At 45.9% G+C, this 23374-nt stretch overlaps 1 protein-coding gene across 2 annotated transcripts; it reads right to left on the minus strand.

The window, feature by feature from the left end:
* Nucleotides 1–459: 459 nt before the first annotated feature.
* Nucleotides 460–22669, minus strand: dlk2 (delta-like 2 homolog (Drosophila)). 2 transcript variants are annotated; one of them, XM_061228611.1, is made up of 6 exons: nucleotides 22340–22669; nucleotides 14176–14261; nucleotides 8512–8569; nucleotides 5538–5668; nucleotides 4688–4832; nucleotides 460–2195 (listed from the first exon to the last, which is right to left on the minus strand). In XM_061228611.1, the coding sequence occupies exons 2-6, from the start codon at nucleotides 14252–14254 to the stop codon at nucleotides 1448–1450; spliced, it is 1161 nt and encodes a 386-aa protein (XP_061084595.1). In that variant the 5' UTR covers nucleotides 14255–14261; nucleotides 22340–22669; the 3' UTR covers nucleotides 460–1447. The 2 variants fall into 2 exon arrangements, with proteins under 2 accessions (XP_061084595.1, XP_061084596.1); XM_061228612.1 differs by lacking the exon at nucleotides 22340–22669 and adding an exon at nucleotides 17299–17561.
* Between the last annotated feature and the right edge of the window lie 705 nt (nucleotides 22670–23374).

Genomic DNA, 23374 nt, shown 5'->3' on the forward strand with positions numbered 1-23374 from the left:
CCCCAGACAGCCTCGATAACTAGCAGGATAAGCCTGAACTGTGGCTCTCTCTCTCTTGTCATGTGCACCACACAGAATACGGTTCAAGGTCCTCTGTTGAGTTGGGGGAAAAACACGTTTATTTTCTGTGGGACTGCGTGATTTGGTTGACTGTGGTAAACCTTTCAGCGGTCAGGTCGGTCTTGAGTGTCGATGTGACTGTGGCTCATCTGTAGAGCTGTTGTGGATGGACCACCAGAGTCAGACTGTGGCTGGTTGTTGGGCAGTCGTTCTAAAGAGTCGCATACAGGTTAACAACGGGAGGAGAAGCTTAACCTGTAAGTCTGTGCTCCTGTCCTGCCATTTCAGAATGTTTGTGCGTGTGTCTGTGTGTTGTGCTCAGTGATGTGTTTATGTACTAATGTTAACTGCACCCAAGACCCCCGTACACTGCAAAATCACGGTATTCAACAGCGCACGTAGGAAATAGTTCACAGCTTTAATTGCACACATTCAGTATCAAAAATAGGACAACAAAAAAAAAATCCAAAAGAGACCATGTACACTTTTACACAAATAAATTACAAGAATAAATTACACTTACAGCTTCAAAATACTGTTGAGCTCAACTCTGTTCTTCAGGACGCTCTACACACAGACGATGGGCTTGTTTAGCCTCCTTCAGTGCTGCATGTCGTTGCTCTCCCATCGTGCAGCAATGTCAAATAAACCCCATTTCATCATATAAGTACAGTAACTGTAGAAATCACCAACAGTACAGAAAACATTCAGAAATACGAGTATAAACAATTACGTTTCCTAATGTGGGTGGAGATTGTTTTTCAAGCTGAGAAAGGCAACACATCTGTCCCTCACTACCACAATTACACATACTAAATGTATTCTTTACACCTTGTATATCAGATCAGATTTAATATATATGTGTATTTGGATGGTATAGTTCCTGTATTTTACATATTTCAGACATAATGGAACAGACTGGGGTATTCTGTGATTACAGTATAATATTAACAAAGGCAATTGTCTTGGCTGTAAAAAAAAAAGTAATCAATCTTGGCTTTCTGAGGGTGCAGTGCATTAAAAAAACTCTGGCAACTAATTTACAGCAACAGTAATCATTTTTCACAGAATCGCAATGTGCCTCTGTGTTTTTGCACATTTTTCTTTCGGTTCTTTGTTACATTTTCACATTTTACTTTACTGTCTCCACTGTAGCAGATTAGTCCTGTTTTCAGGGTCCTGCTCCTCCTTCCCAGGAGTCTATGCTGGCCCCCCCCCCGTCCTTTACGAGAAGAACAAGAGTGCCCTTTTATAGTCTCTCCCATGACCCCTCCCCCTGAGCCCCTTGGCCAGTCAGAGAGGGGGAGGGCAGGAGTAGGGTGTGGCCTTCCCCCAGCAGGTGTCCCTACCAGGCGTTCAGGTAGCAGGACGAGGAGGGCGGGCGGGGCTAAATGACCTGGGTGTTGTGTCTCTTCTTCTCCAGTTTGGGGCTGGGCTCGTGCAGGAAGCTGATCTTACACTCCTGCTGGGCGGGGGCGGGGGCGGGGTCGGGCCGAGGCTGGGGGGGGTTGCAGCGGCCGCAGCGGTCCTGCCAGTGTCCCCGCATCACCAGGGCGGCGGTCAGCGCCACCACGGCCAGCGTCATCCCGCCCAGCACCAGCAGGGTGACCAGCTGCACCTCCGTCAGCCCGGCGTCCCGCTGCGTCACCACCTCCTTCACCGAGATCTTCAGCAGCCGCTCGCCGCCCCCGCCCGCCGTCACGCCCCGCGTCGAGGCGTTCCCGCGCGGGGCCCCGCCGCCCGTCCAGCCGCGGGAGACCCAGGTGGGGGGCCGCGTCTCCAGGCCCGGCCGCCACGGCGTCGCGCCCTCGCAGGTGGGCCCGTCGAAGCCCGGCGGGCACAGGCACTGGAAGGCGGCCACGCGGTCCAGGCAGCGGCCGCCGTTGCGGCAGGGCCGGCCGGCGCAGTCGTCGTCGTTGACGGTGCAGAAGCGGCCGGAGAAGCCGGCGGGGCACTCGCAGGAGAAGCGGTTGACGCCGTCGACGCAGGACGCGCCGTTGGCGCACGGCCGCATCAGGCAGTCGTCCACGTCCTCCTCGCACCGCGCGCCCACGAACCCCGCCAGGCAGCGGCACGACAGCTCCGGGGCGAAGCCGTTGCTGTCCTCGCACAGCCCGCCGTTCTTACAGGGGGACCTGGGGGGAGGAGGGAGCAGAGCTGAGCCAAAATGGCGGCTGATTCAACAAGTGGCATACATGGCAGAGGGCAGCCGTCTTTAGTGTAGTGCTAAGGATGTGGACAGTCAGACAAACGGTCAATCAAGCAATGCCTGCTGGCTTTTTGCACTCACACTCACAAATACAGTCACAGCCCCTCAGGAAAAAAATAACAGTTTTGTTTGGAAAAAAAGAGTGCCTTCCTTTTTCTTTGCTTTATTCAGACAGGTGGTCAGCAGAGAGGGTAACAGATAGAGAGGGATAGCAGCTCACAGAGCATTTAACCCCCACCCATGCAGAGGGAGTCGCAGATGGCTCAAGAGTTGGCTGCCCAACAGACTGTACCGCGTGTCTCGCCAAGAAATGTTTTTCTGCGTATGAATATGCATGAGCGGTTGAAAAGACTTCGCGGTTAAGATTGAAAACTACACGCGCTCATATGATTAGACACTGGACTTCATTGCAGATTTTGACCCACCGGAAAAATTTACAAACCCAGAGCAACAAGGAACTCACTATTCCAGTCCAAAAAACATATTTACAGCGACACTGGTATCTTCATTTTCTCCTCAATGTTTTTTCCATTAAAATACTGCTCGAGACTTCTCTACATGGCAACCCGGTGGCTCCTAATCAGTATGCGCAAGGTGCGAGACGGTTTTCAGCGGTCCAGATTATTCATAACGTGTCAATTGAGTGGCCCCAAGGTTTCCGTGGAAACCACTATCTGTGCGCATCGACGCCCCCGGGGAGACCCCGAGCTGGCTGCTCGCAGCGTGTGCGCGGGCACTTGTCGGAGCGCGTAATAAGCCCGCCGAATTACACGATTGCTGTCTTGTGATGGAAAATTGTCCAGCTGTGTCACAACCGCTGCCACTCAGGCACCAGAGACGATTCTCTTAAGTTTTCTTCCCAGCAGGGGCCTAAAAGCCCTTAATGCGGTATTAATTATTCACGCACACGACTCGTTCCCCGATGCGCGGTTTTCATGGTGATTTCATGCAATTTCTTCTTGGAAATTGTAAATTTATCTTGGAATTGAAAATAACACCTCGACTCCCAGCAGCTTATGCTTCAGTTATCTGGTTCTGATTTTCTTTTTACACTTTTTTACATTCTATACTGTAGTTAGTATTTTTATTTTTTATCCACATTGAGTTGCAAGCTCATTCTGGAAATGTACGGCCACAGGAGCCATAAATCATGGATATAGGATTGCAAGTGGGACCAAATAATGATCCATCAGCACCATATTTGTGTACATTATGACATACGGCCACATAATGATCCATTGTGTCTGTGATCATTTTCATCATAGCTGTGCACTCATAGGGCACAGTGACCTAAATGGCTTGAGTCCCACCGTGTCATATAGTGCAAGGAGCAGATCATGTCCAGATTCTGGGAATCAAACAACAAACGCTTGAGCAAGTGCGTTTTCAGAAGGCGAATTGCTCATCTGCAAGTTTGACTGGGTGCAGGTAACCCATTCCACCACTGGAGGGCGCAGTGAGGAGAAAGAGAGGTTGCAGCTTGAGTGGCGCTCTAAATGGCAGGGCTGCCAGATGTCCAGGTGTTGCTAAGCAGAGAGCTCATATGGGTACAAAGTGTGGTAAAACATGAGAGGATGGAAGGAGCTGTGCTCTTGGCTGCCCCATAGGCTACTGTAGCACTAGGGACTCAAATTTAACAGCAGCAGCAACAAGGGGACGTGAGATGCAGGCAAACTTTGAAGTTAAGTGCACAGAAGCAGAGCTGCAGTTTTACTAGAGCGATGTTTCAAAGGATCTGAAGTACCTGGATAAGCTACGTGTGACAGAAGCCAGAAATTGGCAGGAAGCATGGATGTATTTTGTCGTATGAATACCATTGGAAAGAAATAGTTTACTTCAGGAATCCATTATATATTGTCCATGAATTACCTATGCATTCAAATCATACAGGTTCCTTAGTTGATGTACTGTACACTCGCTGCATATGCATAACATTCGATCCTTTTTTGCAAAGCAAGCACCCTAGATTTTATGTAGATGAAATGTTACGAGAATGCTTGTTTCTAACCTTTTATATATAGAGGAGGTCTTGCCCAAATACTGCCAAAACTGTAGTTGGCTATTGCCCTAAAAAACCATAAGCCCACATCTCTGATCCCACAAACAGTCACACAACGGCTACAGAAGCACTGTGGTGTGGTGGGGTGGCCTGTAGCGTAGTGGTTAAGGTACATGACTGGGACCCGCAAGGTCTGCGGTTCTAATCCCGGTGTAGCCACAATAAGATCCGCACAGCCGCTGGGCCCTTGAGCAAGGCCCTTAACCCCGCATTGTTCCAGGGGAGGATTGTCTCCTGCTTAGTCTAATCAATTGTACGTCGCTCTGGATAAGAATGCCAAATGCCAAAAATGTAATGTAATGTAAATGTGTACAGTTGCACTTTGTGTGAGGAGGCCCTGGCAGGGGACAGACACTGACCTGGTCCTCTGGCAAGGGCCTGTCTTCATTTCGCAGTTCTTGCCGTGGAAGCCCTCAGGACAAAAGCAGGAGTAATCCCCGCTGTCATTGGTGAAGCAGGTAGCTCCGTTCTTACAGGGCTGCTCATTGGTGCACACATAGACATCTGGGGGAGGGGGGGAGGTAGAAGGAGGGTGGGGGTGGCAGAGGGTGAGCTGTTAGATCTCTAATCCCCAAGAGTGGACCTACCAAGGTCAATTCCTCCCAATCTACCACAATTCTGCACTTTTTCAATCCGATACATGTATTTGAATCACCGTAAAACAAAATAAAAAGACATAACGATATTTAATATACAACTGGAAGAGAGTTCAGGGTCTTTCTGCTGCAGCACATCAACCCTATTAACGGATTAACACGCCTGAGCATGAAACATTATGATAGTATAATGGCTTTTTTATCATTTCACACTAACATTAAAAGAATGTTACGTGCATAATTTCTTTTTTTAAATATATTTTCTTTTAGGCTAAAGTACTGGAATATAATGAAATGGAAGCAAAAAAGGAGTTTTTTTTTTTTTTTAAACTTCAAAGGCCATATGCCTGAGCAGAAAGTTATACATTTTATTACTTAACGATATTCCAAAGTGTTTAATCAAAAGAAAATTCTCTACAGTAGTCTACTGTTGCAGCAGAGTAGCCCTTCACTCATACTACAAATAGGGGTATGTACACTTATATATTTACGTAGACCTACTCCAGAGAATACAAGTTATGAAGTTATGAAAGACTCTGGGATGCAGCTAATTAACTAAATATATTTAGTTGTTTTTTTAAACAACGATTCACGCTCGGAATGCCCGGCTCACCTTTGTCACAGAAGCGGCCAGCCCATCCGCTCTCGCACGTGCACTGCCAGGGCTGGTGGCAGGAGCCGTGCACGCAGCCTGGCATTCGCGCGCAGTCGTCGCACTGGGGTCCCTCCCAGCCTGGATCGCACCTGGGATACAAACAAGTTCTCAACTTCCCGTCGACCGTTAACAGTCCCTTTTACAGCTTACACTTTTTCCTGGAATTCGGTTATCGTTTTATTATCGTGGTGCCAAGTAGCTCGTAAAACTGCACTGTTGTCTGTTGTACCCTGAGTTCAACTTTCTGTCAATGCCAGAAATAGACACACGAGGGCGCTAACCCTAAGCAGAACGCAGCAGCCCTGACGGATTCTAAATCAAACAGACATTGTAATATTTACTATGAATAATAATTGTACAAATGAGAAACTTCAAGGCCATTATAGTACAGAAGGGCGAGTGGGGTCAGAAATGAAAATGTCCATTTATAAGCAGAAAGGATGTTTCACCTTAATGATGAAATCCAATGCACTTTCTCCTTTTCCCTCATACAAGTGCTTAACTCTGGAGACTCATGGCAGGATTGTACTCATTATCTGTATTGCTTTTATTACAAAAGTACCCAGCAATTACTTACAATAATCAACGACCACCTTCAAACTTTCCAGCTACAAGATACATAAATGTTTGGTGTTTGGTGTTGGTGTTATTATGATGTGTGTTGGACTGCATAACTGTAAGAAGATTAATCTAGATGTCTGAAAGTGCTCATTTGAGAGAAGGCTAATCTGTAGACCATACGGTGCAGTCCATAAGTATTTGGACAGTTTTTGTTGCTGTTTGTTGTTTTGTTGTTGTTGTTTTGTTGTTGTTGTTTTGTTTTAAGTCTGTACATACTCCTGCACATTGGATTTTAAATGAAACAGTGAATTTGAGGCTAAAGTGCAGCCTGTCTACTTTAATTTGTGCATTCATTTTGGGTGAACTTTGTAGGAATTGCAGCCCTTTTCATACACAGTCCCCCCCCCAGGGACAAAAATTAACTGGACAAATGAGCAAAATCTTAAATATTGTTGATTGCAAGTCTGGGGCCCATAGAGACCACCAGACGCCGGGTATCTTCCCTGGTGATGCTTTGCCAGGCCTTTACTGCAGTAATCTTTGTTTGTTTCTGGGGCTTTTTTTGCCTTCAGTCTGGTGTTCAGCAAGTGAAGCGCACGTTCAGTTGAATTCAGGTTGCGTTATTGACTTGGCTAGTCAAGAACATTTAATTATTTGGTGCTGAAAAACTTGGTTGCTTTAGCAACATCGCTGCTCATTGTGCTGCTGCAAGGTGAGATGGCGTCCAATTTGTTTTGGAGGCATTTGGTTGGATCTGAGCGCCTGTTTCTGTACATTTCAGCAGTCACATGTTCAACAAAGACGAGTGAGCCAGTTCCAGTGGCACAAGACCTAACACTACCCCCATGTTCCTTTATTTCCCCACAATTTCCATCATTTTGGTTCAGGTTATTATGGATCTCATGTCCATAAGACTTTGTTACATTACATTACATTACATTACATTACATTATTGGCATTTGGCAGACGCTCTTATCCAGAGCGACGTACAGTTGATTAGACTAAGCAGGAGACAATCCTCCCCTGGAGCAATGCAGGGTTAAGGGCCTTGCTCAAGGGCCCAACGGCCCAACGGCTGTGCGGATCTTATTGTGGCTAGACTGGGATTAGAACCACTGACCTTGCGTGTCCCAGTCATTTACCTTAACCACTACGCTACAGGCCGCCCTTTGTTCCAGCAACCTCTAACCAGGTCGTTCTGTTCTTGAGGCTTACCACTGGTTGCATCTTGTGGTGAATCCTAGGGTTATGCAGGTGTAGGCTTCTGTTTATTGTTGTCTTTTGCACAAAGTTTTGGCTATGTGTCCGATTGATTTATTCTGATTTCCAGCCTCATGATGGCCTACTTTACTGAGGGCTGCGATTCCTACAGAGCTCACACTGATATGGATGTAAATACCCTCAAATTCAAGTTGACAGTCTGCACTTTTATACACATTCACGGTTTAACACAATGTGCAAGAGTACAGAGTCGAAACAACAAAAATTGTGTCACTGCCCAAATAGACTGCAATGTAGTTTCTTATTTGTACATCTATGTAAAATGAAACCCAAATATTTTGATAGACAACATTATTTTATTAATGTACGTTTTGCCTAGAGGGAGAGCCACTTTGAAATTCAAATAGGCTTAAAGATTTATATTGAATATAAAGCAATTTAAGCTTGGCTTAGAGTTGTTTGTTCTGCAACAGAATACATGTGGTATATTAAAGATCAGACTGTAAACATGAGGAAATGGTAGCTAGGGGAGTTGTGCTTCAGGACAAGGTTTAAATAACTCACAAAACTCACTGGAGCTTAAATGTCTGCATTACTGGAATCATGAAGTGAAGCTACATTTCTGCATTTTCAAAGTTCAGTAGGTTTAATGGGTTAAAATGCTCGTCCTCGGTGGTCTTGTCCACAGATCACCCTTAGATTTTTTCCCATCTGGCAACTGCACAACAAAATGAGGTTCACATCCGTATCCGTTAATCGGCCAAACGCCATGCACACCGGTGAAGTCACTGTATACCTCAGTTATACAGGTGCAAGTTTCAGGTAGGGGTAAAAATGTACCACTTTATTTTGCATGATTTCAGACTTATGTCAGCGTTAAAACCAGTAGGGCGTATATTGTTCCTTGTTATCGCCAGCTTTGAAGTCTTAGCTAGCAGGACGAATGTTATACTACTAATTAGGCCTGTGTTACGGTAAGCCTCTCTATCGTTTTGAAATTACTATAAAATCTAAACCTTAGATGAGTTAGTTTAAACTCTAATAGGCTATTGGTTAAAAAAAGAGAAGAAATTACGTACACAGGCCTGCCTGGTAATTTTTTGGCTGGCTAGCACCTTGCATGAATACACATTGCTAACGGAATTTTTACCTGCACGCGCCGCTCTCGTCACAACGTCCATGGCTCAGGTTGCACTGGCATTCTTCCTCTGAAAGAAAATCGGAAACTTTTAATAATCGTGATATGCCGATATATTTTTGTTTGGATTTATTTGTGATTCATGTCCTTATCCTTTACTCCCCCCCCCCCCCCATTTCAAAAAAAATCTTTTCATTTATCTGTCGTAACGGCTGCCGTTTATGGTTTTGGCCTGTATGTCACTTTTTTTTAGAAACGAGAAATGGCTCTCAACTAATCCTCTTCCTTAGTGCAGCTAGACAAATATAGGGTTGTAATTTTTGTTTAGTAATTTTACATAGCACATACAGTATGAAACAAAAAAATATAACAGAATCAAAAGAAGCTTCCCCGCCGTTCCGCATTTCACATCTACAGGTAGGCTACTGAGGCCACACAGCTCACTCTCAAATTGAGTTAGCCGGCAAGCTGGAGGCAGTTTTGGACACGGTCCTGCTGTAGTACAAACGCAAAGCCTGATTTCCCCTTTTCGCTCTCATATTTATCACATGTATAAAGAGCCACTCAAGTTGTCGCTTGCTTCTCTGTTTGTTACCAGATAACCAATTTCACGCTTTTGTTGAACAGTAGATTAGACTTCTTCAATTTTATGCTTTGCAGAACACAATTGAAGTTATGACCGTCTGTTGCATTCATAATGTATTTCTTGGATCGCAACTCGGAACCTTTGCAAGTTTGCAATTTTTGGAAGGCTTTCAGTATTCCTAATACTCTACTGAGACAACAAACATTCGAATAGGTGTGCCTTTCCAGGGATTTATACTGAAGAAATATAAATTATAGTCAAAGTGCTTGTTAACATGGATTGTAGCCACCGCCTAACTTGTTTGTTCTTGCAGTACATGCAGATGGTAAAGCATACTTGGAGCTGTATTCCACCAGGACTCTATGTAAAGATGCAAACATCAGATTACCATCGATTTTTGCTTTGAATTTCCACAGCGATAGAAATAAATCAATGAGCCCACTCATACTTGACACGTAGCTTCATTGATTAATGGAATCGGCCTCAATCAATATGTTATGTAGCTGTCAATGATATGATGGATGGTGTTTGTCGGGTTTGTGAACCAGTTGTTTGAAATATCTATATATGATACTCATAAATATAGCCATGGCTCAATAACTGATTCGGCTCGACTCTTGAGTGCGTGGCAAGTTCTTTGTGGTTGTGGATATTAAAGGTTATCTTTCTTTCGGACAAAGTGGATATGTACTGTGCTTGTCACATCGTTATTGCTTTTATATCTCTCCAGCAAATCGATCTGTTGTACAAGTATCATAATTTATTTGGCCCTTTCTTTGCGGTTCTGTCACGGTTAATATTGGGGGTAATTTGTTTAACATTCTTCCTAATGAAGAAACCAGCAGTGTTAAGTCGGTCTGCCCTTGCCGAGGGACTTGTGAGTTCTCATTCTGCGATGAACGAGGGAGTTTGGGCCCGGTGCGTGCGTGGTGATGACGACCAACACGAGGGCCACGTGTGCGGAGGGAGGCCAGGAATGCGGCACGGTCATGTCGCCACCCGTAAGAGTTTTGCTCCGGCGTTGCTGGAATTCACGATTCCCTTCCAACTCGGCCATTACAGGAACCGCCTCTCTGCGCTGCGCCGTGAAAACTGAGTCTCGAGACTGAGCCGATTGACATTGAGTAATTCATGCACCGGGAGGATGAACACAAGATCCTTTTTTTGCGGGGGTTGGAATTAGAGAACGTGCGTGAGCATGTTGCAGAACAATGACGGTTCTCAGAAAGCTGCCCTGCTTTCACTCACGGGGAGTTATTGTTTAGGTTTAGAGTGTTCTTGTAAGTATTTATGATTTTTTTGTTGGGTCTGATAGTGGTTATTGTTTCAAGGAATTTGTACCGCTGTAACTGTTATTGCGGACTCAGTGTGGGATAATGGGAATTCATTTGAAGTGGAATGGCAGGAATGTGTTATTAATGGCTACAGCAAGCTGTGTGTTTGTGGGAACACAGTGGAGCTTGAAGAATAAACGCAGAGACTCCTTTGTATTCACTAGAACAGCTGAAATGCCATAACTGTTATCTGAGAACAGTTTAGAAAACAAAAAAATAAAAGTATAATCTCTTAAATACAGACAGCTGGGAAATCCTGGGATTAGCTCACGCATTCTAAACAGAAAAGAGATAAGACCGCACCAGCACATGTTCAAGATGCTTTGTGAAAAAATTACGAAAGAAAAATTAAACTTAAATGAATAAAACTTGCATTCAATTGAAAAGTCGTGCTGTCAAAAAAAGCTGTGCGTGTGTGTGTGTGTGTGTGTGTGTGTGTGTACACGTACGTGCATCTTGATTTGAGGGGTGTCTGCTAGAACAGTGCAGTCAATCAACATCACCATCCTTGAAGTGCTGTTTTTTTTCATGTGTTCACTATATCCTGAAGGTCTAGCCGTGGGACGTTTTTACAGACGATAAATGTACAGTAGAATACAGAATTCTTTCTGTCAGCGCTGTCCCTTCAGGGCAGGCCTCTCAGAAGCCTGTTTATTCCTAGATTTCCGCCGGCAAGGCTTATTAAAGAGCGTCAGAGCTCGGCTCAGCTGCGTCGAGCTGCACTCCGCTCCCAGGCATTAATTACGAGCGTCTCCTGAGGTTGTGTCACATTCCACGGCCCGGTCTCACTCCAAACCCTCCTGTGAATTAAATCTACCGTCGTCTTGAAATTTCCAGCCGGCGTCGTCTCTTGTTCTTGTGAAGTCTGGCTGGGCCGCGTCCAAGTTACGGCGAGGAGTGGCCCTCCTCCCAGGGAAGCTCTGTGTTGGGCTCGCTTCAAATCTTTTGACTTTGCTATCTCCCAATTGAGTGGAATTGAAGTTAACTTTGATTTGGAATGGGGTGTTACTTCAGTTGCAGTGCTCTGTCAAGCAAATATTATATTAGAAACAGAGACTACGTCCATACGCTCCTGGTTACACTCAATGACTAAACCTATTTCCGGGGTCTTGTTATCTCGATATGTATTGATTCCGTGCAGGGAACCGCAAGTCAATGTCATACATCAGTTGTTCAAAGATCGTAGTATTGATCACTGTTTTGAGACCATTGTTGATTTCCGTTTGCAGAAGCTACCCAAAGTACAAAGAAGGGGTTTCAGTTGTTGTACGTTTAACCCTTCAGTTGGGTTAAATTTACCCCTGTTACCGAAGGATTAACATTCCAGAAAAACCAGGACCAGCCTCTTCAGTGACCAGGGCAGAGTTATCAAGTGACTGCACAGGAGAGCGAATCAACGGCCAGCACGCATTCGGGTGCAGACAAGCTAACGAGGAAACCTCTGTCAACTCTTTCCCTCTCTCTGTGGTTTGGGAGAACAGCCCACCCGCCTGCCTGCCTGCCTGCCTTGCCTGCCATTCCGGTAGCACCTCTGATACGGTGGAGAAATCCACCAGCCCGACTCACGTCCAGCTTGGCCTCGTGTTGGGCCGGCCCATTCAGGGTTTACAGTGAGTAAATATAGCCATTGTGTCAGCTCGGGATGCAGAGGGAGCTTGGCATAGGTGGGAGGCCATCTTCGTGCTTGCGTAGATTATTCCTGTTCGTCGGTCATTTACGGCTGCTGCTTTTTACATCCAAGTGGGGCGGCCTGTAGCGTAGTGGTTAAGGTAAATGACTGGGACACACAAGGTCGGTGGTTCTAATCCCGGTGTAGCCAAAATAACATCTGCACAGCCTTTGGGCCCTTGAGCAAGGCCCTTAACCCTGCATTGCTCCAGGGGAGGATTGTCTCCTGCTTAGTCTAATCAACTGTAAGTCGCTCTGGATAAGAAAGTGGAGCTCTGGCGTTGTAGCATGAACATGTAGCATTGAGTGCTGAAGAGACAGACTTCCAGAGTTAGGTATTCAGTGTGCATCTCCCCACCGGAGGAATTCATCTTTAAAGAGGGTGTAAGCAACCGTGTCTGTGTGCCGCTTGCCTCCAGCTAATTTTGGGAAAGAAAGGTTCTGTCTTCATCACATTTAACACTCTCTTAATCTCTCTTAATAAGGCTTGTGTGAATTGGGATGCATGGCAGTTTGCTAAATTGTGATTGACTGATGACAACAAGTACTACACGCACCTTTCTAATGAATGTAGTGTAGCCCATTCCCACTAAAATAACACTGGAGTGTGATTGCTAGATATCTTCTGCAAAATAAAACAAGAAGCAGGCAGGCATGTTTATAGGCGGGTCCTTTTGGGTATATTAAATGTAATTGCATATAACAAACACCTGTGACAATTGTAGTGGACCCTACCAATATCCAAGTTACAAGTTAGAATTTTAGACTTGCACTCGCTTGGCACCCGGGGTCAGATCCCGGTTATTCGGGTTTAGGGGGAACCCAGCATCTCGGGACAAGCATCCCCTGTGATCCGGGAGGGAAAAGGCCCAGGCAGGAGTATTTTCGTGTTTAAAACCCAGAGCGGTCTAATTTTACTCCGCCGGTCCATCGGTGAAACCCCATCCCGCCGCCCTCCAGGCCCGCTGCCAGCGGCCCGGCGCTGCTTATGAACGCGGGCTTGGGTTTCCAGCCTGCTGATGCGCGGTGGCCGTGCGCCTGTAGCCAGGCCACGCGCCTGTACGCGTGTGTGCGCCCGTGTGTGCGTGTGCGTGCGTGTGTCTCCATCCAGGGTTAAGACCATGGCGGAGAGGGGGGAGCTCAGGGTTTGGGTGGGGGTGAAGCGTGTCTCATGACGGAACTGGAACCGGATCCCTATGAAGTTGAGGATCATTCAATCTCAGCGGCCACTCAGCTGCTTGTGCCATTAGAAAAATATTTAGCCAGGACAGCCAAGCACAAATCTGACGCCTTATCCCTGGCTCTGAGGCTGCTGGCCGTGTTCTTGATGGGGATTACAGACTTGCTCCCCTTCGCGGTCTCTTTAACGGGGCCGTTCTGCTTCTGCAGCCTCAGAGAGTGGAGCACCTCCTGCCAGTATCTCATCTCGTTCTCTAACCTGCCAGGAATTTACTCTACAGTAGCAGCTGTGAATAAAGGAGGTCATTGGTCAGTATTCTCCGGCTATTACAATCCCTCGGCTTCTTCTCACATTAAAAGCTTTTCCACTTGCTCTCTTTGGAGATTTTTTTTTTGTGTATACTGTGATGGTTGTCACGCTTTGACCGGATTTACAAGAGTTTGCTTTTCATGATTGTCCTACTGTAAATCCTGTAGATAGTCTGCAGGTCTGTAGCTGGTGTTTACCAACGGAACGAGCCGACACTCATGAACAGCTAGTGCACTCTATGTAGTGGTTCTGTTCAGTTTTTGGCCGTGTGCCTCAGTGCACAATTTAAAAAAATGTTCTTCTGTTCTCAACCAAGTTGGCGTGTCCAAAATGTGTAGGTCCATCCTATGGCTATAGTGTCCTTGAATGTGCACAGGTGGCTGCTGAATTCTTTCACTAGCTGACCCAAACGGGCACTGCCCGGGATGGTCTGTGCAACTGGACTAGGCAGATGGCTAGAGATGTTGCTATTGCAAGTTAAGGTGGTGAACGTAACCACATAACCCTGTGGGACTCTTGAGCCACAGTTGGTGAAAGTTGTTCAGCTGGACACACTGCCCAGGCTTCCAGTTGCACACCTGTTGAGAGCTGACTCTTACCTTGTCCTGTGCAGTTCTGAACGAGAAGGCCGCAGCTCCACACCAGAAGGCTGAGGGTGAGTCTGTGATCCATGGCCATACGGGATCTGAAACGGACCAGAGGAGCATTTCCTCAGTATCTTTCATGTGACCTCCAAAGCCATGTTAAGGAAAAAAACAAAAAAAACAAAAAAAAAAAAAACAGTAAATAGCGAAAAAGACTGACATGAAAACATAGGTATTTGAGCTTCAGCCTTGAAATCCTATGATCCCCAGCTCTTGGTAGGGTGAGCAGTGGATAATGGAGGCTTAGAGAGCTGACTGGTTTAGAGATTGGGTGAAGGTCAGGGGAGGTGTTGTCATGATCGGAAGGTCATGGGACAGCTCTCCTTGTTGGTGTAGGTAAAAAAGGGAGTTTCGAGTTTCACCAGGCCCCAAAGGGGTCATTTTTGTTACAGTCAGTGGTGCCTTTCCAATTGTCACAGACAAACTGGCCGGGCAAGACGTGTCCGAGCCGTGGGTGTCCAAGACCGGGGGTAACTCAGCCCCAATGAGTAAAAACCAGCCGTAGAGACGATGAAGGTGGGGGGAGAGATGAGGGGCCGGTTAAGGGCTAAATTTACTCGGGTGTCTCAGCCCTTCTCCTCTCCCTGGAACTTGCTGGAAGTCTAGCGTGCTGCGTGTCACTAGAGTACCTTGACACGGGCCACACGCTTCATCCAGCCTCCAAGAGATCAAACGGAGGGAAACCCAATCGCCGAACAGGGAACAGACACTTGCTTAATAATTAAACCATCTGTGTAAATTTTTCATGATGGACACTCACAACAAGCACTTTTTTTTTCTTCTTTTTCTTCTTCTTCTTCTTCTTCTTCTTCCCCTTTCTTCCCCTTCATCGCCATTGGTACACACCGCAATGTTTACTTATTGGAACTATACTTCCCCTTTTTTAAAAAGGAAAAGAAAAAGGAAAAACCACGACTGGTCCCCTGGCGAGGGAGGAGCTGCGATGTTTCAGCTCAGTGCGCAGGTGGCTTTTGCATCGGTGTGAAAATGCGGCCACAGTCGCCCCAGGTTTACCGGGCCCTATAGGGAGAACAGGTGGGGGGGCAAAGTGATGCAGTGGAGCTCAACGTCCAGATTAGTGTGGCACGACGGCAGTACACGGGCGATAATCCAGGCGTAGGTGCTTTCATCAACCCTTGGCCGATGGGATGGTTGACCTTTTCTTGTTTTTTTTTTTGGTTGTTGTTTTTTTAAGCTGGCAGGGAGGAGATGGTTTCTCCTCCGGTGGGGTGGGGTGTGTATTTCAATCCAACCCCAGCAGGTGTTTTTATGTCCTTCCCAGTAATCGTCGTCGCTCGCCGTTCCCCGGATGGCGGATTTGCCATTAGGACCCGGTCTCGGGACAACATTCGGCCTGGCCCGCTGAGCTTAATTGAGCCCCCCGGATCTGCTAATGAGAACGAACTCGGAAAACGCTTTGAATGTGCAACCCGAGAGCCGAGTTTAATTCCATAATAGACGGCTTTCTCCCATGCCATGTTAAATAGCTATGGTCTATTGTCCTGGGGGTCTCCTGGGAGCTATGTCAATTACTGCTCCCTCCCTCCCTCCCTCCCTCCCTCAAATACAGATCTGCAGCACCTGCCCCTCCCCACGCAAACACAATATCATTTTCATATAGCTACTTTCATAACTATTTTAGGGCCTTTTCTGTAATTTGATATTTTATAAAAGCAACACCAAATCTGAGGTCAGGAAACATGACCTGCTCAGACGTGGGCAGTTGCACGGAGACGCATTTATCATGACCATGAAACAAATATGGAACAAATAAGCGATTAGTGTAAGTGTAAGTATGTGTGCTTGTGTTTCTGTGTGTGTGTGTGTGTGTGTGTGTGTGTGTATGTGTTTGTGTGTGTGTGTGTGTTATATGAAGTGTCCACAGCCCATCATTCTCTTATGATATTTCTATATGGGATGGACTAAGCATGAAGTCCCTGTTCCCCAGCATACACAGATGGGGGTCGGGGGACTTCTGTAGGAGTTGAAATGGGTGACGCATTTCAAAGGCAGACATTGCATTTTTTGGCTGGCTTCTGTAATGAGGCTCAGTCATCGGCTCAGGAAACGAAACACCCAGGAGTACGCGTATGTAGTGCCTTCCATTGCTCCGGAGGTCCCGCCCAGCATTTTGCGTCGGTCCCAGAGACAACTGTAAATGACTGAGATTACAACGGCAGTCAGGAAATAGCAGAGGTGTGAGCACGGGGCTCCTGTGATATTCCTGGAAGCGCAATTATACAGTTACAGCGCGGGCAGACACTTCTTCCCTCTGAGAAACATCATGACACTTCTCTCTCTCTCCCCCGTTCGAAAATTGCCGTTGGTTCTCTAAATAAATTAACCCTTTGACGAGATGTCTGCTTGGGTCTTGACAGAGCATTGTGGCTCTGACATGGATTTCCACACGTGCCGGTTATCAGCAAGATCGCACCTGTGTTTTGAGGTCTGCTTTCACATGCTATTGATAGATTGAGCCTGTAACCTGTCAGAATGTTCATGAAAATAGAATTTCCACAGTAAAACCTAGCATATCAAAGAGGAATGAGTACTTTAGTTCCACTTCTACATCACTGAAATGTGACACACTTTGAAATTAACTCATAACTCAAATAGAAGGTCCAATAATTAATGAAAAGAAACATTTAGCAGCATTATTATCATTGCTCCTGGTTAATCCTCAGGGTAAAAGGCAGTACATTCAAAAATCAAAGAAACAGACTGATTTGGAATATCAAATGGGCAACATTGAGGAACAGGATAGCAAAGTAACCAGCCTACTCATTACAAAATGCAACAATACAATGGAAAAGGAACATCTCAAACATGCAGGGAAGCCAATTTTAGTAGGTTTTTAAAAACCACACAGGAAAGAAAGCCTGCCAATATTACGCACATCAATTCCCCCACAACTAGTCACCCTGGATGATATGAAACGCAAAACATGCAACCCGCAGCAAGGATCCTTATGAAGGACCCCCCCTACCTACTCTTTAAATGGCGCAGGGAGTGTGAAGAAATACCTGCCTGGATGGTGCACAGGAACACACTCGCACACTCGCTCGCGTACGTACACACCTGCGATGGAAGTTGGCTGGCGCCAGATGGAAGGGTGTCCTCAGGTGAGTGCCAAATGGTGCTCAGTGGTGGTGCGTGCTTACACATGCACACACACACACACACACACACGCGCGCGCACGTGCTCTCCTACTGCTCCAATGCACACGCACAAAATGCACACGGGCTCCCCGGACGAGCTGGCAGCGAGGGTTTGTTGATAGAGAGCCTGTTGAAGCAACAGAGGCGGAATCGGGGACGGGCATGGATCCGCCTCCCCACTCCACCGCCACAACCTGGAAAGGAGCCGCTCTTAAAGACGCAGGCGCCCATTATTTTCCACCCTGAACCTTTCTCTCTCTCTCTCTCTCTCTCTGCTAAGCTTTTTAAAGATAAGCAGAACTAATTAAGTGTTATTTTCCTTTTTTTTGTTGTTTATTGTTAAGGTCTGTTTCCCTGGAGAGTAATTTTTTTGGTGAATAATTAGCATCCCACACCCATGCTTTTTTTGCTCTTACGCGTTTTCCAGGAACCTTTGCGTTCGTTGCTCTGATATCTGAGCCTGTTGCTGTAGCGACAGATAAGAATCCTTAGGTTGGAGGTGGTTCTGCCTACACATTTCACTGTAGGCAATAGTAAGAAAGGGCTAATTTTGCAGGGGATTATCTGAACAATATCAGGGCTGCATGGTTTTTACAGGCATCTACATGTCTGACCGCAGAGGAAGTGCGCGTGTGTGAATTTTAACGGTGCTGCTTGAAGGGACATGTTTATACTATAGTCCACAGACAAGCGCTGTAGTGTTTCTAGGGGACCACATCAGGGCAGATATTCTTGGGGTTTCCCCCAAAAATGCTGAATTTGTGGGTTCACAAGTTCATCTGTGATAATGGCTATCAATTGAAATCCATCAATCCATGTAACTGCAATACTTTAAGCCTAGGGTTGCCATCTGTTCTTCTGTCTGTCTTTGAATAGACTCGCTCTTCTAACGAGATCCAGCAAGCTGCCACTAGAACAAGGACAAAGTCTGTAAATAAAATCCTATTTTCCATGTTGCATACAGTAGGATTAAATGGTAGATTAAATGTTTAGTCCTGAATTGACCCCTTGCTAGGCTCCAAATGGGAAATATATTTGACAGGGCTTAATATTATATTGGCTTTGTTGATTGCTGTAGAGATTGTAACACTTAATTCTAATTAATGGGTAAGCAGGACCGTATAAGTATGTAAATGTTGACAGTTGGTTTTGTATTTATATCTGGTATGCCTACTGAATAATGGAGTGCCTACTGTTTTATTTCACCATCTAAGCAATTTTGGGTCTTGGTCGTGATTGCCTTTCAGCATGTGCTGACTGTTGTTACCACAGACAGAAACTCAGTAACAGTAATTATGGTGTCCAATGTGCTGTTTTGTGCAAGAGTTCCTCTTTTCATTCAGTTATTGGATAATAACGGTACTGGTCCCCACAATTCAGATAAACACAATACTACACTCACTGCAATTTTGATAATTGCGTACACAAGAGCGCAGGGTTGTAATGTGGTAGGCTAGTGCACACACAAAAAAGATTTGGTGATAATAGCCATCTGGTGTGATTGCTCCAGTTTTAGAAATGTCATTTAATGGAACCATCGAATGGCTACACTGATAAATCATTAACTAGACTTCAGCAAATATGTTAAATATACCTACTACATTTTTCTAAACATTGATACATTATATATCTCCCTATTTTTGTCGACAGAGTCAAATCGTCCCATATACGCTTGTGCCCTGATGCTAGGACTACAACGTTTCAGAAACAATGCTACAAACAACTATATAGGCTAGGCATTTCCGTACCCTTTTCAGTGTTTCGGTCCTGGCTGGGTGGACCTTTCTCTGGGCCTGATTGCATTTCCAGAGTTGTTTTTGCGGTTCTGGGTGACAGTTATCGCAGGAATAGTTTATCAGAGCCATGGAGAAAATTGCCCGCAGTTCATTCATACACGCTTGGCATTTCAGGATAACATCGCTAATAGCACAGTGCAAGTTTGCAGTCTGCACTGAAATACCCCCTTGTGTGAAGTGCACAAGTAAAAATTGTTGGCACTGCAGAGCACCTCGTGAAAACAATGTTGTGTTGAGTCATGTAATTCATGGATTCATTCACGGGATTATTTTGTTATTTTGGACTACAGCAAAAAAGGGGTGGGTTGAAATGACTCAGAGCTCTCTGATTGAAAGCATCTTCTTCTCTTGTTTGTGACATAGGCCTGCCCGCCTAATCTATGTGTCCATTATGTAAATAAGCTTATGTGCGGAAAGCACTCGAAACAAAACAAAAACAAGAAAAACTGCACTTTTTGTGAGCCTGGCGTCTCTCTCTTTGGTATAACATCAAACGCCTGAAAGGACCTCTCACCCCACAGAATCCACAGAGGACAGAGTCCAGCCACAGAGAGGCTGAACGCGGTATGTGTCCACAGTGGCTGCTGTTGCTATGGAAACAAGGCCGATACTTATTGTTAGCGCAAGGAGCAACATGGATGTGGTGGGTTTCTGTTGGAACATCCATGGTGTAAACATGTTGCCGCAGCAAAAGCAACACAACGTTAAGCTGCCGTACACGTCAGGTCATCATTCTGCCACCCCTCCAATAATTGCTCATTTTGTTCTGTTACATGGTCAGTTTGCTGTAGGCTATTGGATTAGTCCTTACTGCAAAATGTTCCATTTAAAATATTGTTGGTAATTGGTAGCAATGAAATACGAATGAGAATAATCTTCGGCCACACAAAAAAATCCAAATAGTATTTCGATTATCATTTCTCTCAGAAAGCTAAAACATGGACTGTATGAATGTTAATTGTTAGACAAAGGCACAGTGACTCTCAACGTTCAAAGATCAAAATGGAAATTACGTGGACACTCCTGGTGACATCAACAACAAGAAGCCATGTCCATTTCAAAACAGGGCCTGTAAATAATGTTTGATTGAACAGGTGAGGTTACAGTACATCAGATTTTCAATTTCAAGCTCTCTTCCTTCTGTCGCTCATCTTATCATTTCAAGTTTCATCGCCTTGCCTCCTCTGATCAGCTGAAGACCCAACAGTAGACAGTTCAATAAATGATCTTCCATCTGGAAGCCCATACTACGTGGAAATAAGCTAAATGCCCACAAAATTTGTAAAAAATCACACAAATCTCTGTAATTGACCATCTATCCGGAACCAGCTATAGTTCTGAAAGTGGTCACATATCTTCTTCTGTTCTAGGCCAGGGGGCAGAAACTCCGGTCCTGGAGAGCCACTGGCTGTGCTGGATTTCAGTGTTACTCAGCATGTAATTAATCAAAGACAGCAGTGGATTACACAGTCAACGCACCTCTCGCCTTGTTTCTTGGTGAATTGGTTGCTGATTGTCAGGTGAAAACAGAAACCAGCACACCCTGCGGCTCACCAGGACCAGGGCTGCCGAACCCTACTCTCGGCTAAACAGAATTCCCCTCACTGGAGGTGAGGCTTTTGAATGTTGCGGATCTTGATTGCACTCGCATTCGATATAATCATATCCACACATCACCCAGACCGTCATTAAACAAACATGCAAAGACCATCGCCATATCATAGCCAGGTTAAACCGGTTAGTAACTCCACTTCAGAACACCTCAACACCTCTCAAATGAATTAAATTAAACATTAGGGGTCCTTGCTTATTGAAATAGAAGAAGCACCAGGGATTAAACTGCTATTCTCTTCATTATTCTAGTCATATTTTTTGCGCATAATTTCTTGCAGTTTCAAAAGTGGCTGCTCCATCAGGAGTGTGCTGCTCTCTGCAGAGACAGTCCTTTTTGCCCATTAGAGAAAACCTGCTTCATGAATGAATCATTTTAGATTTAAATGACCTCAAAGACCCACACTGAGCATTGGAATACAAACACTTAAGCAGTCGAGCTACACCTGAATGTAGGCGGCTAAAATGGGGGCATTGTAATGTCTTCAGCAGTGAAAGCTAAGTTGCAGACAAACACTTTTTGTACAGTGGCATTTTAGAAAATATTACTTCATTTTTTCTTTGGTGTTGCCTTCAAATCAGTTGTTGGCTGAAATGACCATGAATATTCCCCGGAAATTCTGTCTGGTAAGAGAAATAGTTCGCGGGCATGGATACATTTTCTCATGGGGGTCTGAAAGTGGTCACATGTCGTGGGTCGCAAATGCAGTCATTGAGGAATGTGCAGATTGCTGCATCAGTATGTTAAACTGGGGATCCCTGTATAGCAGTTTCTGTGGGACTCTATCCCAAGTCTCTGGGGTGATGAGCCAGGGAGGCGCATGTGTGCGTCAGGCATTTATTAAGGGAGATTAAATAGGTTAGCAATTTTGTAAATAGAGCCCCCCCACCCCCCCACCCCCCCAGGAGAGCAGGCAGGGGTGTGTAATTAGCTTACACATTGCTGCACGCAAGCATACATTCACACACACACCTGTTTCAGAAGACAATGTACCATAGTAACCATATAGTCCTTCTCTACAAGGTCCAGTGAGAGTATCATACAGTGTGTTACCTTTTTATGAGGATGAGATGGTATTTACAAGCCTGATTTACTGTGTGACTCATCCCTTGCTACATTGGCTGTTTCAGAGCGTGACTGTGTGCACCACTGTACTGTACATGTTAGTAAAAGTAGGAAATTGGCCATAACAAGCTATAATTTACCTGCCCGGACAAATACAAGTACCCTTGAGGATTGCAAAATATAAAAAAGCCATTTTGAAATGAAACCGTCAACATTGCAACACACTGCAAGATGAGTTTTATGATAAATAAAACTTCCAAGTCTCACAGCCTACTGGGCTCATGCTTTGCACATGTATCACTGTGCAAACATTCAATGCCCACATTAAAATGGCACCATAAATACTAACAGACCAAAGTGCAGAAGTGGGAATTAATATGAAAACATACATTTGAAAAAATTATATTTCTTTCTTTTTTTTTTTTCAATTATACTTTTAAAAGTCTTAGATTGGCACCTTGCCTGGTTGTTGGAAATTCATTCTTACCGTTATTTGGAAAGGAGTTTGGAGGGAAAAGAAGAGATGTTCCTCCGGTCCGGTCAATCAGCGGCTGGGGGTTTTTCTGCCCTTGAAGCACGTCCAGTGCCCCTCTCGGCGTGTGCTGGGCAGCCTCCCCGGCGGGTTATTTTGGTGCAGGGGTGTGGATAGAAGTGGAGGGGGGGGGTCCTCTGCTTCCTCAAAGTGGATGACAACAAGACCCGTGTGTCCCTCTCTTTGCACCCACTCCGACACTCTCTCCCCTGGGCTTGGCCCCCCAGCTCTGCTCCTTCAGAGCCTCGTTGAGCCGGAGTGAGTTGTTTTCTGTCGCTAAGTACTTTGTCAGATAACTTGTTGCCGCAGTGTTAAATTAAGCCCTGATTAGATAGCAGCTCCTCGCTGAGAGAACCTGTGGCTATTTTTTGCCGTGGCGTAAGAGTGAGAGACAAGCAAATGCGCAAGGGGGGGGGGGGGGGGGGGGGTTGGGGGGGTGCTGGGAGGTGGAGAGGGCAACAGAAGCGCCCCAAATCTTACTGACAGCCTCTCAGCCGGAGCTGTCTGGGGATGCGATCAAAGGTCCGGCGGCCCAGGAGGAGAAGGAGGACTGGAGGATTCGGGAGTGCGCCTCTCTCTCCGCTCCGTTTCCCTTTCGCCCCCCGTGCGTAGCCCCGTCCCTGTCCTGGCTCACTGATTCCGCCCGATTCCCTGTTCAGTTCACGGCAGGCTCCGTGTGACATATCGGATTACAGTTTTGTTCTCCCCAGCGGCTGCCTGGACATTGTACACTGGCAATAAAACTGCCCTCGGAGGACTTTTTTGTCGGCATCCAGCTTGCCGGTCCTCTGGTCCCCGCGACGCCGGTATTTCCACTGCTGGCCGGATTAACTGCTCTGAGCATGGGATGCCAGTACACACTTAATTTATTTTAGCCGCTAAGGGTTTTTCCAAAGCCAATTCAGCTGAGCCCGGGGTGGGGGGGGGGCGGGGGGGCTTGGACGGGCTGTTGTGGAGAGTGGATAGCGGATAGCGTTTCCCCAAATTATT

Source organism: Conger conger, chromosome 18 (assembly GCF_963514075.1).
Source record: "Conger conger chromosome 18, fConCon1.1, whole genome shotgun sequence".
In the NCBI taxonomy this organism is placed as follows: Eukaryota; Metazoa; Chordata; class Actinopteri; order Anguilliformes; family Congridae; genus Conger; species Conger conger.

Bases quoted from the DNA above. Each gene is read 5' to 3' on its own strand.
- dlk2 (XM_061228611.1), bottom strand. From the start codon at position 14,254: ATGGCCATGGATCACAGACTCACCCTCAGCCTTCTGGTGTGGAGCTGC. The intron at 4,833-5,537 runs GTGAGCCGGGCA...CCCCTCCCCCAG, and splicing joins TGGCCGCTTCTGTGACAAAG to ATGTCTATGTGTGCACCAAT. The intron at 2,196-4,687 runs GTCAGTGTCTGT...TCCTCCCCCCAG, and splicing joins GGCCCTTGCCAGAGGACCAG to GTCCCCCTGTAAGAACGGCG.